The sequence below is a fragment of the Microtus pennsylvanicus genome, chromosome 2 (assembly GCF_037038515.1).
Source record: "Microtus pennsylvanicus isolate mMicPen1 chromosome 2, mMicPen1.hap1, whole genome shotgun sequence".
Classification (NCBI taxonomy): Eukaryota; Metazoa; Chordata; class Mammalia; order Rodentia; family Cricetidae; genus Microtus; species Microtus pennsylvanicus.
Window position 1 is genome coordinate 110,601,856 of NC_134580.1, and position 14,445 is coordinate 110,616,300.

Consider the following 14,445-nt stretch of genomic DNA (forward strand, 5'->3'; position numbering starts at 1 on the left):
GGCTGATTATAAGTATAATTACTGAAGCCCATGCTGCCTGCTACCACAGAAACCAGTGAGCAGAGACAGGAGCAGAAGAGAGAGAGAGAGAGAGAGAGAGAGAGAGAGAGAGAGAGAGAGAGAGAGAGAGAGAGAGAGGTGAGAGAGAGAGAGAGAGAGAGAGAGAGAGAGAGGTGAGAGAGAGAGAGAGGTGAGAGAGAGAGAGAGAGAGGTGAGAGAGAGAGAGAGAGGTGAGAGAGAGAGAGAGAGAGAGAGATCTACCTTTCTTGTTCCACCTCAGTATCTCAGTTAGCATAATTTATTTTCAAGACAGGGTTTCTCTGTATAACAGCTCTGGCTGTTCTGGCCCAGGTTGGTCTCGAACTCACAGAGATCCATCTGCCTCTGGCTCCCGAGTACTGAGGTTAAAGGCATGCACCACCGCACTGTGGAATGTAAATTCCTTTCCTGTCCTGAACCAACAATGTTTACAGCTGAAGGCAGCAGAGTCTCAGCTTCTTCAACCTCTACTGGGAACACGTGCTTTGGATCAGTCAAAAGTCACTGTTTTGTGTGTCTATGCTAGTATCATGAGCACTGATTTGGGGGTTACAAATGGATTTTAGTTTGTAAACAAATTCACAAACATGCAATCCACAACAACGAGATTATACATATACATATTATATATCATAACAACTTATGAGGATACAAATACTTAATATTTTCAACTATATGTAGGAAAGAGAATGTATGTTAAAATAAATATTAATAAAAATGTGCCATGGAGAAATGATTATTTACAAGAACTGGATGCCATTCTTTGAACGTCTTCTGGATGGAGTTGGGTACCATGAGCTTCCAGCAGCTACCTGCAAGGAAGCCCCATGTACAACCCACACTCTGTCTCTTGACCTGATGCCTATACTATAAGCCTTCCAGAATGGGGATTTAATCCCCTTTTAATGAACAAGCAAAGAAATCTAGGGATGTACATGAGGTTCAACATATTCTGGAACCTGCCACCAAGGTATGCCAGGTTCTTTGGACTGAGGTTTAGGCAGTTACTGAACATTGCTCATCTGCACAGGCTTTAGCTCTAGTGAGAATTAACTGTGTACCATTTATATGCAATTTCCTTCTTTGCAATTCAGATCCACCAAAGAAAGAAGCTGAATTTTATGTCCTCAAGGCATTTCCTGGTCTGGTAGTCTACCGATGTGTGTGTGTGTGTGTGTGTGTGTGTGTGTGCGCGCGTGCTTGTCTTGTGTGTGTGTGGGCCAAGGAAGTATATGGTTGGATGCAGAGGATGTGTTTTGGAGCCACCATTTCTGAGTAGAAACAGAACTTGTGTTAAGATTTCCAATCACCTCCCACATGTCACATTCTTCCTTGTGATGCCTGGAATTGTTTGTCATGCCTGAGGGCCTGAAGCATTTTTTGATTCTTCCAATTTTAGAAGTAACTTATTTTAAATGTTGGATGCCTAACAGAAACCTGTAACAGCGCCAGTGTATAATCATCTTTTATCTTATTGTGGCCAAGAAAATGGATCTGTTTTACTAAATGATACTAACTTTTCAGTGTGAAATAGTAGGAATAAGTGTGTACTTATCTTAACATGTTACAAAGTGTCTTTGTAGTGGCATTTCATTTGTATTTTGATAAATAAAGCTTGCTTGAGGATCAGAAAAGTAAAACAGCCACACTGGTCAGCCTTACAGACAAGGTAGCAATGACGCATGCCTTTAATCCCAGTAGCCACACTAGCTTGCCATAGAAACCAGGCCATAGTGGTTCATGCCTTTAATCCCAGAACTAGAAAGGATTATAAAATGGGAGGAGACAGCTCTCGGCCTCAGTCTCATTCTAAGATTCCTGGAGGCAGGATCACCGTTCTCAGACTGAGGTCGAGGTAAAAGCCTGGCTGCTTTGCTTTTCCGACCTTCAGGTTGAACCCCAGTTTCTGTTTCTGAGTTTTTATTAATCATGCTTCATATAAACACAGCATAAAAGATTAGCAGGGAACCCTTTCAACACCGTGATTATACTTCTGTACATTAACTATTTCATGTGAGAACCGCATACCCTTGCTCCACTGGAATATTACATATACACATTGATAATTACAGAAGTGTTTTCCAGCTGAATCCAAACAAAAGGAGGACTGTATGTTCAAATGTAAGAAGGAGGTGAAGCCTGTCGACACACTCAAAGGATACAGGGTCTACTGGAGAGATTGGAGGTTTATCACGGAAGCCTGCCGTGCCTATGCCCTTGAAGGAAGAGTGGTTCTTCAGGGTTGAGGATGGTCTTCCTTAGTAACGGAGTGGGCAGTTAAGGGAGGGATGCATGTGGTGCTGTGAAGGAGGAAGGAGACACTCCTAGGCAGGCAGGTCAACCTCACCAACCCTACTGTCTGCAATGACACAATACAAATGAGTTCAGGCCTGGGGTCCACCCATGCTATGTTGGGAAGACAGTCAGTGCTTCCAAGACCACAGGGATGCTGAGAGTATGGGCATTGGCTGCATCCTCTTGATTGGACCCTGGGGCAGGTGGACCTCTATGCCCCACTCGAGATACGCTACTTTAAAATGAGTTCAGTAGTCTCGGGTCCAATGATCAGGGATGAAAATGTGAAGCTGTTCCTCTATTAAAAAAAGACCCACAGTGAATGGTATTTCCAGACTCTAATGAGCTATTCAGTATCACATTCTTAACCAGGGTAGAGCTGGAAATCATACACACCGTGGCTTCAATGGGCTTTTCTAATGACCCGTTTTCATCATTCCCATTTCATTAACGTGGAGGCACACAGAGATGAGTCCTGAAGTTAGGACTTTCACACAGATCTTCGGCTCTCAACCAAAACTCCTTTTATACAACAGAGCATGTTCTAGAGAATCATCCACATTGAAGTAAACGGACACAGATTCTATTCATTGCCACTGGCAGCTTCTGCCTCTTTCCGTGTCCTCTTCCTCCATGACCCCAAAGCCTTGTACTTCTTGGCACTGAAGTATCAGGAACTGGATGCATGTCTTGTGTTGGTATTTCCCATCTTTGCCCTATAGGCTGATGGAATTTGACACATCAGTGGTAAAGACATTTTCCCCCTTTGAAATTACACCATTGTAGGTAAGTACAGAATATTCAGGAGATAGCTGGAGCTGGGTGGGGAAGGTGAATATGATGTCTGGATTCTCTTACCCTGAGATCGTGGGCTCCATACTGATGCGGTCAACCTTACACTTCTGCTGGGTCCAAGTACTTTGTTCTGTTGCCTTTTGACAGTTCTGTGTGGATGGGATAGAGACGAGAGAATACGGAGCACGACTCTGGCTAATCATCTGTGACCTCTTTCAAGTGCTCTGGATGGATGGATAGCTAGATTAAGTGGATAGATAGAGCATGGTAGCACCAAACAGATGCTACCATTTGCGGGGAGCGGTGGTAACTGTTTTCTGCGCATAGCAGGTAGTCAGCAAACGTCAGCTCCTGTCCTTGAATAATCTCTTGTTGTGGTTTGCACACAGAAGGCATTCAGTCCTTGTCACTTGCTGCCATTTGTGTCTTGTCTCTCAAGGTGTTACACAGGTATCAGTTGTGCCGTATGTTAGGACATAGGAGCATCCAGATACATTTGGGCAGGAGAGCATAAATACTGTTGTGTTTTCTCATGTAGCTCCTGAGTGGTTAATGGTGTGTGATACACTGAGTACCGAATTTGTTTTCCCTTGGGCATCACCAGCAGGCTACTTCAGCCTGATACAATCCACCTCTTCGGTGGCCGGCACCCCACTGGTTTTGAGGTCAAGGTCAGCGCTCGACTTGCTGCCATAGGGAGAGGGCCGCCAGTGCAGCAGCAGCATCTTCTTGAAGTACTTCATGGTGTTGTTCTTGACCGTCACGAAGCACACAGTGTTGATCATGCTGTTGCTCATGGCGATGCACTCAACGACGTAGAAGGCGGTGAGGTAGTGCTTCTCCTTCACAAACACAGTGGGGAAGAAGTCTCGCACGATGGTAAAGCCATAGAAAGGTGCCCAGCACAGCACATAGGCCGTGAGGATGCCCATGAGTAGTAGCACGGTCTTGCGGCGGCAGCGCAACCGCTTGCGGATCTGCTCCGTCTGGAAGCCAGGTACAGCTTTGAACCAAAGCTCCTGGGAGATCCTGGCATAGCACAGGGTCATGGTGACAACTGGGCCCACGAACTCAAGGCCAAAGACGAAGAGGAAATAGGATTTGTAGTAGAGCTGCTGGTCTACCGGCCAGATCTGGCCACAGAAGGTCTTTTCCTGGTTCTTGACAACAACGAGGATGGTTTCGGTGGTGAAGTAGGCAGATGGGATGGCGATAAGGATGGAGACCATCCAGACCAAAGCAATCAGGAACCAGGCGGTCTGATAATTCATCCGCGGCTTCAAGGGGTGGACAATGGCCAGGTATCTGGAGGGAGAGGGAAGCCAGCAGTATGGTTATACTTGGAAGCACAATAGATTTTTTTTAATCAGTCCAGAGCATACACAAAAGCCCGGGAACAGCACAATGAATCCCCAGTCACCCACTACCCAGGTTTAAAGAGCACTAGATCATTAACAGCCCTACTTGGTATTTAGAGTAGGGATTTAACGGAAAGAGCAGACAGGTCAGATCAACCTGGCTTTTCTCCCTTGCTTGGCATAGGGATCTGGGAATTCCCTTTCCCTCTGAGATCTGTTTCCCTAAATACAACCTGAGACAAATGGTACTTACCCTGCGGGATGTCTGTGAACATTAAACATGCTAAGGATGTACTTGTGTGAATGACTATCTTTCAGTAGCTACATGCGCTCATCTGTTCATGGAACGGTTATAACCTTTGAGTTTTCAATTTTGCTGTCCTGCCCACAAGGCACTCTTAAAGTTTTTATTCAGAATACCTCACGATTTAAGCTGAAAGAAGACCTCAGAGTGAGGTGTGGATACTGCCTGGGCTTTCTCCATCTCCCTGTTGGCGTCAGCCTGCATTATGGAGGCAGTGAGATTGAGGACGCTAGTGAGAAATAAGCCCTAGGCCCAGGTTCATGGCTGGCAGATACCGGAATCGAGCCACCTGATACAATACTTTCACGCCCCCCCTCCCCACGCTATTTCACACTCAAGAGAAAGTACTAAATGAAGACACTTCACTGTGGTACCTTGAAGCTTTACCCTTGTCCTTTTCAGACAGTCACTGCTCAAGAAACACAAACCAGAATCTACTGTGGAAAACGAGCTTGCCTGTGTGGGTTGCTTGTCTCCCATCTGAGAGAAGGCATGGTAGCTATTTAGATATTTGGGTCCTGGAATAATTTCTGTGCATTATGTGGGTCGGGGGCAGGAAGGTGGAGGAAGAGAGGAGGTGCGAGATGTAGGTAAGAGAGACTATCCAGGAAGCGAGTGCACAGGCCAAGAGCAGGAAGCAGGTGGACCGAGAGCAGGAAGCATGTGGACCGAGAGCGGGAAGCTGCCTGTAGACAATTCTGTCTGATTAATCTTTTCTTTCTGACCAGACCCTTTGACCACCTTTTCAACCCCTCTGCCATGTTATTGCCATTCTTTTGCCCTTTATGGTATTTCTGCCATCTTGTCCCATTCTGCCCCTGCTTGCTGGTGGCTCTCCAGCTAATTCCATACTGGAAGCGTCTGAATACTGAGGAGAAAGTTGGACCCACCCCAACCACAGGCGGGGTGAGGGCACTCCTGGCTGGGTGTTACCACAGCAAGTGCTGGAGCTCTCCACCCATCTGTGGGATCAGGCTAGGAGGACAAGCATCACAGGGCTGGAGAGGCAAAAAGATAGGCATCCACCACTTGGCAGGGGCAGGAATATCTCACAGCCGGGCATTCATTATTCTGTGTGCTGTGCTGATCCAAAGTCTTTAGAGACTGTAAAACAAATCCAGGACTTACTAGTTCTCTTAGTCTGGTCCTTGTTGACATCAAGGACATCAGAAAGAAAAGAGAACCGGCTTAAGGGTGTTAGGAGGCCAGTTTCTAAGCTGTGTACTCGGGTAAATAACTTAGGCTTCTGAGATTTAATCTCTGTATCTGTGAAGTGGGGATAACAATGCCTTAACTGACAATCTATCAGGATTTTTGTCAGCTTCCAAGAAAGTAAACATTCATAATGTATGATCGAGTTTAGTACATTGCTTATCCTGATTATTTCTCCTGACTCATTTGTTGGCAAGAGAGACATCTACAGGGTCTCTGTTGCCAACTATCTGCTTATCTGCTAGAGAGAGGAGAGAGAGAGAGAGAGAGAGAGAGAGAGAGAGAGAGAGAGAGAGAGAGAGAGAGAGAGAGAGCACACTCAAGTTCTTTCTTGAGGTCAATAGATTCCTTTAACTCCCTACAACTAGAGATAGCACCTCCTCTTCATGAGCATAGTCTCTGGGCTCAGTTTCCAAAGGCAGCACGAACTGGCCCTTCTGGTGTCTCTAGAGAGCAGAACGGGGATATCTGAACAGACAGGAAGTGCACCGGGAGGCTGGGGTTTCTGTGTTGCCACTTCCTGTTGTCGCTATTGTGTCCTATTGTGCCAGGCATTGTGAGGGTGCACTTTAGGAGGTCAGAAGTTTGACTTGGCTCTCACAGCATGAACTCAGGGGCTGGCAGGTGGCATTCCTTTTGGGGGGCACCCTTAGGAGAGAAACTGTGTGAGAGGAGGGCAGAGGTTCATGGGTCTCTTCCAACTCCCAACAAACTTAAGCTGTTTCTCTGAGGTGAATGAAATACCATTCCAGGAAAAATTACCCAACCTAAATTTGGCACCATCAGGGAAAGATAGGGCATCTGATGCACCTTTCAATTAGTTTAGCATCTGATGATGGGAGAAGGGAGCTATCCTAAGGGATCTCTGTCCTAAGGCCTAAGGTCCCATGTGCTGTCTTTCCATCTTCGACCCTTACAGAACCCACCCCCTACCCATGACCTCCTGTGTGCTTGTCCTATGTGCTCCTGCCCATGACACTTCCCTTTCATCTAGCTCCTCGACCAGCCAGGGCAGGTAGAGACTTCCTGAGGGAGCTAAGTCTAGACTTAGGGGTGCATGTCTGTTATTCCAGTGCTCAGGAGTTTAAGGCATGAGAATCAGAGTTCAAAGTCATTCTGAATGACACAGGTGAGATGCTTGTCTCTCTTGAGAAACTAGCATTCATAAATCAGTGGACCTTTATTATTCTTAATGTTTGATAATTCCTAGCTTTTAAAATGAAAAAAAAAAAACTTCTTGAGTTCAAGAGCCATGTCTTCTACTGCTTGTATTTCCAAGTATGTAGCCTGGGGACAGAGGAGCCCCAAATCTTGCTATGGCTATGGCAGATGCTGCCAGTTCTTCCTCCATATGCTTCTGTCTTTCCCCTTCGGTATATACCTGCCTATAGCCCCAGCCCCTTTACCACTTCGCTATGTCCTTCCTCGTACCCCGATGCTCTTATTACCTCGGTATATCCCCCTGATTCCTCTGGGCTTTGCCGCTTCAGCATGGGTGTGCACCCCGGCGTGCCGACACCTGTCTTTTTGTTTGTTTATCTGTATGAGGGCTTTCTCCGACTTCCAGAGTCCTCTCCGCTACCCGCGCTGTATTTTCAGAGATGCGATGACTTGTAAGAGCCCCGTATAAACACCCCGGCTCCCTCCTCCTGCTCCTGAGAGAACTCTGAGCTGGGATCCACACCTACTCCAAGGGTTCCTCAGCAGGAATCCCCCACGGAAGCTTTAGCAACGTGTCTGCTGCCCTCACTTCTCATTCCCCTCTCAGTATTTTCTGGTTCATCTGCACATGGATCCCTGTGTCAGAGGGTTTAGGGAATAACACAAACTAAGATATCTTAGTAAGTTATCTTAGTTGGGCACAGAAAGACCAAAGACATGATGGTTGCTCTTAAAATGTATCTTTGGGACCAGTTGGTGGTGGTTCAGGACTTTAATCCCATCACTCAGGAGGCAGAGGCAGGCTGATCTCTGTGAGTTCAAGGTCAACCTGTTTTACAGAGTGAGTTCTAGGCTAGCCAAGGCTACACAGAGAAACCCTGTCTCAAAAAAAATAATATATATCTTTTTTTTGGGAAGGACATCTATATCTGTATCTATATACACAATATGAATTGGAAGGTCAGTCTGGCATAACCCACAATGCTAGCTCAGGATTGATCTCCCGTGACTGTTGTGGGATATTTGTACACTGTGTGGAGATATCACTGTGATTGGTTTAATAAAGAGTTGAATGAACAATAGCTAAGCAGGAGGTATAGAGGAAGTAGGAGGAGATAATTGAGGTTCAGGGAGAAGCCAGCGAGAGATGGGGGAGCGGGGAATCTGACATATAGAATGAAAGAAAGGTAAAAAGCTATGAGGCACAATGCAGATTAATTTAAATGGGTTAATTTAAGTTATAAGAACTAGTGGAACAAACCTCAGGTAAGGTTTAGTTTTCATAATTAATAACAAGTCTCTGTGTTGTTGTTTGTGAGCTGGTGGCCCAGAGAAAAATCTGACTACGCTGTGACACTGGGACTTGCAGAGATTTCATAGGCACAGGAATATCTTAGGAAGAGCCAGCAACAGCGAGGTTCAGATGCTTCACACGGATGGACACGGATTTCAGGGAGCAGTCGGAGGCTCCTGGGGAATGACAGACCAGTCAGCAGAGTGCCAGTGTCCACCTTGACTTGACAAGTGGCAAAGCTGGAGGGACACAGACTGGACTTAGAGCTGAGCATCTAAGTGTGGGGTCAGTGGCTGAGGGACAGGAAGAAAGGCAGGGATGACAGTCGCTTCCCTGCTTGGGCCACTGGGAATGGTGGCACAGCGGGGGAGGTTGTGTGGGGAAGGGGTGGCTGGGGCTGAGATGGAACCTCTGTTGCCTGTACCAGGGTGACTGCTTTCTAAGCAGTTCTAGCATCACAGACCCTAAGAGAAAGCAAAGGCGGACGTCAGGTCATGACACAGAGCTTGCAAGAGGGCGAGGGGTGAGGACAGCAATCACTCTTACTTCAGCAAGCATGAGAGTCACTCATGAAAATTAATAAAAATGCAGATTTTTGCAACTCCCAGCTCAAGGGATTCCCATTCAGGAGACTTGGGTGGGCGGGGTTCAGGAACTAGACGCAATCGCTGTAGCAAATGGTAATCTGGTGATTTTCCTGAGGAACCTGGTGCAGCTGGCTGGTGAGTGTGTGCCTCATAAACTGCCTTATGAGCTGCAGGGCCTCAGAGCTAGGTGATAAAGGTGTTTTCCTACAGGTATCTTGCTATAAAAAGGAAGAAGTGTCTTGTTTCTGTGTCTTTTGTTAATATTACGGAAAAATAACTAACTGGCATATTAAAAAAAGCACTAAATAGCACCGAGAACAAGGGAGGAACTCAAGAGCTGAAAGAGACAAAAGGGAAGGCCACAAGCACTTCATCAGAACGCATTTCAGAACAGCTCAAAAGGGGGAACTCATCAAAGGTCCCCTCCTTCCACCCTGCCACTGGGGACAATGCTGACCTGAAACATGAAACATGCAGGATATCTCATTAGCCGCTGTGACAAATCTTACCTATAAATTCATAATAGAGCAAGGACTTCTAGAAGGTCTCATGCAAATGTATGTAAATAAGCATACAGACACATGCAAAACAGCCAAAGCAAACACGCCCTTCCCTCTTTCCTGTAAGCAAACTCTGCTATCTTATTTTCAAACCAGCTCTGCAGCGAAGTCACCAGAAGGCGTGTGACGTGCTGCGCGATCCCGATGAGGTGATGAAAGAACAGACAGATTTGAGCTCTGATGGCAGAAGCCATGCCTGAGACTGGCAGCGGAAACTATCAGGGGCCATGGAATCTTTTTTATATCTGGATCCAGTTGTATGAAAACGTGGTACCCTCGTCTTAACTGGAAGCTGCCCTACTTAATATCCCATGGCTTTTGAGTAGTTGCTGCCTGGATTTTCTGCTTTTTGCCTTTGTGTTGGACTGCCTACATCTGAAGCAGACAGTATCTCAGGTCATGATCAGAACTATGGAACTCAGAAGCTTCCCGCTTGCTCGAACGTTAGTGAACAGAACACAGCTGGAGAAAAGTCCCCTCTAGCCCCTCAACAAATCATTGAGGAGCCGCGTGGGGAGCGATGCCAGCCCGTGAACCCGGAAGTGAGGCTCACCTGTCAATAGCGATGGCCAGCAGGGCATTGGTGGAGACATACAGCGAGACCGTACGCAGGTAGTTGACAGAGGCGCAAAGCACGTGGCCGTGCTCCCAGGAAAGCTGACGTACCACGTAATAGTCCATCTCAAAGGGGCAGCAGACGATCGCCACCAGGAAGTCTGAGATGGCCAAGTTAGCAATGAGGAGGTTGGTAAGGTTGCGTAGCTTCTTGTAGCGGGCGAGGGCAGCAATGAAGACAAAGTTGCCGACGCCACAGACTAGCATGATGCCTGCCAGAGCCACGCCAATGACAATCTTGGCTGCGAAGAAGGTCTGTGTCTTGGTCATGTCCTCATCCTCATCCAGGGGGAGGTCGTAATCACCGTAACTGAAGTTGAAGGGGAGGGAGGAGGCATGGTCTTGAGGCAGATTCAAGCCAGGCGCAAAGCTAACGGTTCTGTTCTGGGCAGCCATGTTGTAGCCTGCAGGAGGGGTGGTATCAGGGAGGTGTGTCCACGTGGAGTTCAGCACCTCCAGCTGTGTGTGGGGGGTGTCAGGGAGCGGCGGTTTCCTGCTGGAATCCTAGGGGAGAATTGATACCATCCAGGATCTGGCGGGGGAGGGGAGATATAACAAATGGACAGCAAACATCAGATCTGACAGTATCCCCCCCCCCCCCAGAATTCCCTAGGACAGTCCATCTAGACCCACCCAGGGGTAAGGAGATGGGAGACCCTCTGCCTGCTGGCCACAGAATGAACTGGACTCTCCATAGAAACCCAAGGGGAATGGGCACCCTTGCCCTTCTCCCAGCAGACTGTGCTGTTTTGACTGTTGTTACTCTCAACCCCTTATCAGACAATGGCATAAAGCAGGGGCTGGAGAGGAATCCGTTGGTGGGTGGGGCCCAGGCCCCACACAACTGCCGTGGCAGGCAGCACTGGGTTCCAGGAAAAGCCATAAGCTGACATCATCCAGGGAGGGCCAGCATCTAAAGGGGAGTAAGTACCTGACGCTTCAACCATTAGATAAGGTCACCAGATGTCCCTGAGCCCAGGACTCCTCTACTCCCCTTTTGCCAAGACCCCTAGACAAATGTCAGTCAATCAGGGTACTGAACCCTGGAAATCCTCTCATCCCAACTTCTACTATGATAAAAACTCTATCCCGACTGGTCTGGGCACTGCTCCCATTCGCTGCATCGGACAGATGGAGGGTCCAAGCTTAAGCTTGGATAAAGGCTCTTTGCTTTTACATAGAGTGTGGACTCCGTGGTGGTTTTTGGGGGACCCTGCGATCTGGGCATAACAGCTTTTCTCTTCTTCTTGCCTGTTCTTTGCCTAGGGGTTCTAGAAGGCCAGTCTTTCAAACTGTCTCTTAAAACGTGGGGGTTGCAAAAAAATTGGGCAACAGTATATGGTTTCTGAATGACCAAAAATCAGCTCAAAGAACAAAATCAAACAGGCAGAGGATCTAAGCTGTTCCTGGCATCCTTCAACCACGTTGGAGACTTCGTTATAGCCTTGTTTCTAAACATGCACGCTCACTTTGCCCTGCGTGCTGTCTCGTGTTTCAGTGCCAGTGAACAGGGCCTGAAATACCTTGCCTCAGATCCAGATCGTGCTATGAATTGCACTTCTACAATTATTGTACACCAGGCTTTCTGATCTCATAGAAACATAATGGTTTAGTTATGGAAAACCAAGACGTTGAGCGTCACCATTTTCTAGTATGTAAGCATCAAACTGGTCTGTCTTTTTGTTTATTTTTGAGGCAGGGTCATGCCACGTAGGCTGACCTTAAACTCCTGATCCTTTTGCCCCAGTCTTCCAAGCATTGGGACTATAGATTCACACGGCTGCATATGACTACTAGCTAGTAGCTTGGGTTTATTGTGCTAAAACATTTTTGATTTAAAAAATTTCTGTGTGAGGAGCTGTGTGATGGCTTAGTTGTGGTGCTTGCTGCTCCTGCAGAGGGATCTCTTGAGCAAGACTAGAGTTTAGAGTTCAGGTCTCTGCACTAACACTGGGTTGTAAAAACTGTAATTCTAGCTGCCTTTTCTGATACCCTTTTCTGACCTCAGAGGGTACTCAGCACACACATACACACGCACACAGGTTTAGTAAGAATTTAAAAGGTGCTGTTTGAGCTGATGACTAGAGTCTTTAAAAAAAATCATTAAATGAAATCTGGCTTGGAATTCGGACAAAATTTTCAGCAGTTTCTTAACTGGCCCTGAAACACTCTTCCATGTGTACCACAAATTTACATGAAGCGACATTCCTGGCATCGATGACTACAAAATCCAAATATCATTCACCTCTGAAAAACGTTGAAGATGCTACATCGAATATTCAGCCAAGATTTAATTCTTTATGTAAAAATAAGCAATCCATCTCGTTAGTATACAAATTTGCTTTCCTCATTAATAAATGGTAAAATTATATGCACATCAAAGAATTGTTTTAAAATACATTAATGATTTATTTTCAGTAAGTGTCTGGTTTATAAGCCTACTTTATATGCTTATAAAGGACACGTAAGACATTCTCTGGTGATTGAGGTCCTCCCGGATGGAAAAACCCGCTCTAGAATAAGTAATTTCTCCCCAAGTTGACCCTGCTCCTCTGGATCTGCTCCCGGACCCCTTCCCTAGGCTCCCAGCTTCCCATTCTCAGCCAACCTCGACTTGAGGGACTGAATCTTGTCAGCATCTGTGTCCTCTGAAGTGGTGGCTGCTCTGAGACCAGACTGATCTGCAAACAGCCTTCTAATCGTCGATGGGGCTGATCAGAGGGACACTAGGGACTGTCCTTGTTACCTGAGAGCTCCTTTATATTCTTGGTGTCTTCAGATGTCCACAGGAGTGAAAGGAAATGAAGTTTGGAAAATGCTAGCCCTCAGGAGGTGGCTGCTAAAGGGGAAGGAGTCCCTGAGTGTGGGGAGGGGCCCCCAACCTAACTTGGTCTGTTTCATCATCCGTGAACCACCTCCCGCTCACACCTCAGCGCACCTGCGAGTGTGGCAGCTGTGAGAAGGGACAGCAAGAAGCAATCAAACTAGATAGTGAGATCTCTTCAGCCTTGTGAGGGCAGGGAGAGCGTGGGGAGCCCAGACACAGCAGCCACAAGGTGTGTGGGTGTGTATGTGGAGGGGTGCTAGTGAAACCCCAACGTGCTACATACTTATAAGGTGTGCGCTCCACCCCACTTCACAGCTGGGGTTCCTGCAGAGTCTGCACCCCAGTGTCTTCCCTCTGGGTTGTCTATTGGTTTTGCACAGGCTGACACTGGGGATAGATAAGTGGGAGTCCTTGCTGGCTTTTCAGAACCGGCCCGCCCACCGGTCCCTTGTCTCCCATTTGCCTCGGACACCAAAAGGCGCGGTACTGGTCCGGGGTTAGGAATCCAGTGGGAAATTCTTGTGGCAAAGCTGGCCACAAGATTGTCTGCGGGGCTTGGGAACGACCCGGACACCTCCACCTTTCTCGGCTCGCCTGCTGCCCGCCTCCCTGGTTCACGAGCTAAGTATGCCCTAGTCCCCAACCCCAGTGTCCCAAGGCCGGGAGGAATCTCCTGGAAGCGACGCTCAGTGCCCCGAGTCCGCCCTCCGCTCGCTGCCATCTGGCACTTACCTGCCTCGGTGCCTCCAGGGGCGCACTCCAGGCCTGTGTCAGTGCGGTAGGTGGGCGCGGCCAGGGCTCTGGGGACCCTGGCTAGTGCTGGCCAAGGTGCGCGTGCTTGGTGGGCGTGTATTGTTCTGTTCTGCCCTCCTCGGTGCGCTTCTGCGCGTCTGTCTGGAGTTGCTGCTTCGCTATACAGCTCATCATCCTACAGCCTGGGAGCCAGTCCTGGTGGCCCGCCCCTTTGGGCGACCGACTCCGCCCCGTGGACCCCGCCTGCCTCCCAGTCAGGCTAAAAGAGGGTCTCAGACTACAGGGCCCTCAATAGGCTTTCTAAGCTCTTGAACCCGATGGGACCTCCACAGCCGGGCATCCACAGCATCTCAGAGACTTGAGCAGTGTCCTTTGCAAGCAGCCGTGGTTCCCAGGGCCAGCGTTCTTGCCCTTCGCAAGCCAGGGGTAAAGCCGTGTCTTCTCTCAGAGGTGGTGCAGGGGAGGCCCCCATAGTGGAATCCAGACCTTACGAGGTAAATGGTGATGGCGGCGGTGGCGGCATGGCTTGCCCTGCACAAAGCTTCAATTCTGAGATTCCCCATCCAAACTCTGAGATGACCTTTCCTATAATATTCCTTGGCTGTTCAAAGACAATCCCACTCCAACTTCCAGCCTATCCACGGA

The 14,445-nt window shown here is 48.0% G+C and overlaps 1 protein-coding gene across 1 annotated transcript; it reads right to left on the bottom strand.

The window, feature by feature from the left end:
* Positions 1 to 257: 257 nt before the first annotated feature.
* Positions 258 to 13,997, bottom strand: Prokr2 (prokineticin receptor 2). Its single transcript, XM_075962257.1, has 3 exons — positions 13,780 to 13,997; positions 10,159 to 10,752; positions 258 to 4,434 (listed from the first exon to the last, which is right to left on the bottom strand). Exons 2-3 carry the CDS (start codon positions 10,614 to 10,616, stop codon positions 3,738 to 3,740), a joined length of 1,155 nt encoding a protein of 384 aa, XP_075818372.1. The 5' UTR covers positions 10,617 to 10,752; positions 13,780 to 13,997; the 3' UTR covers positions 258 to 3,737.
* Positions 13,998 to 14,445: the final 448 nt, after the last annotated feature.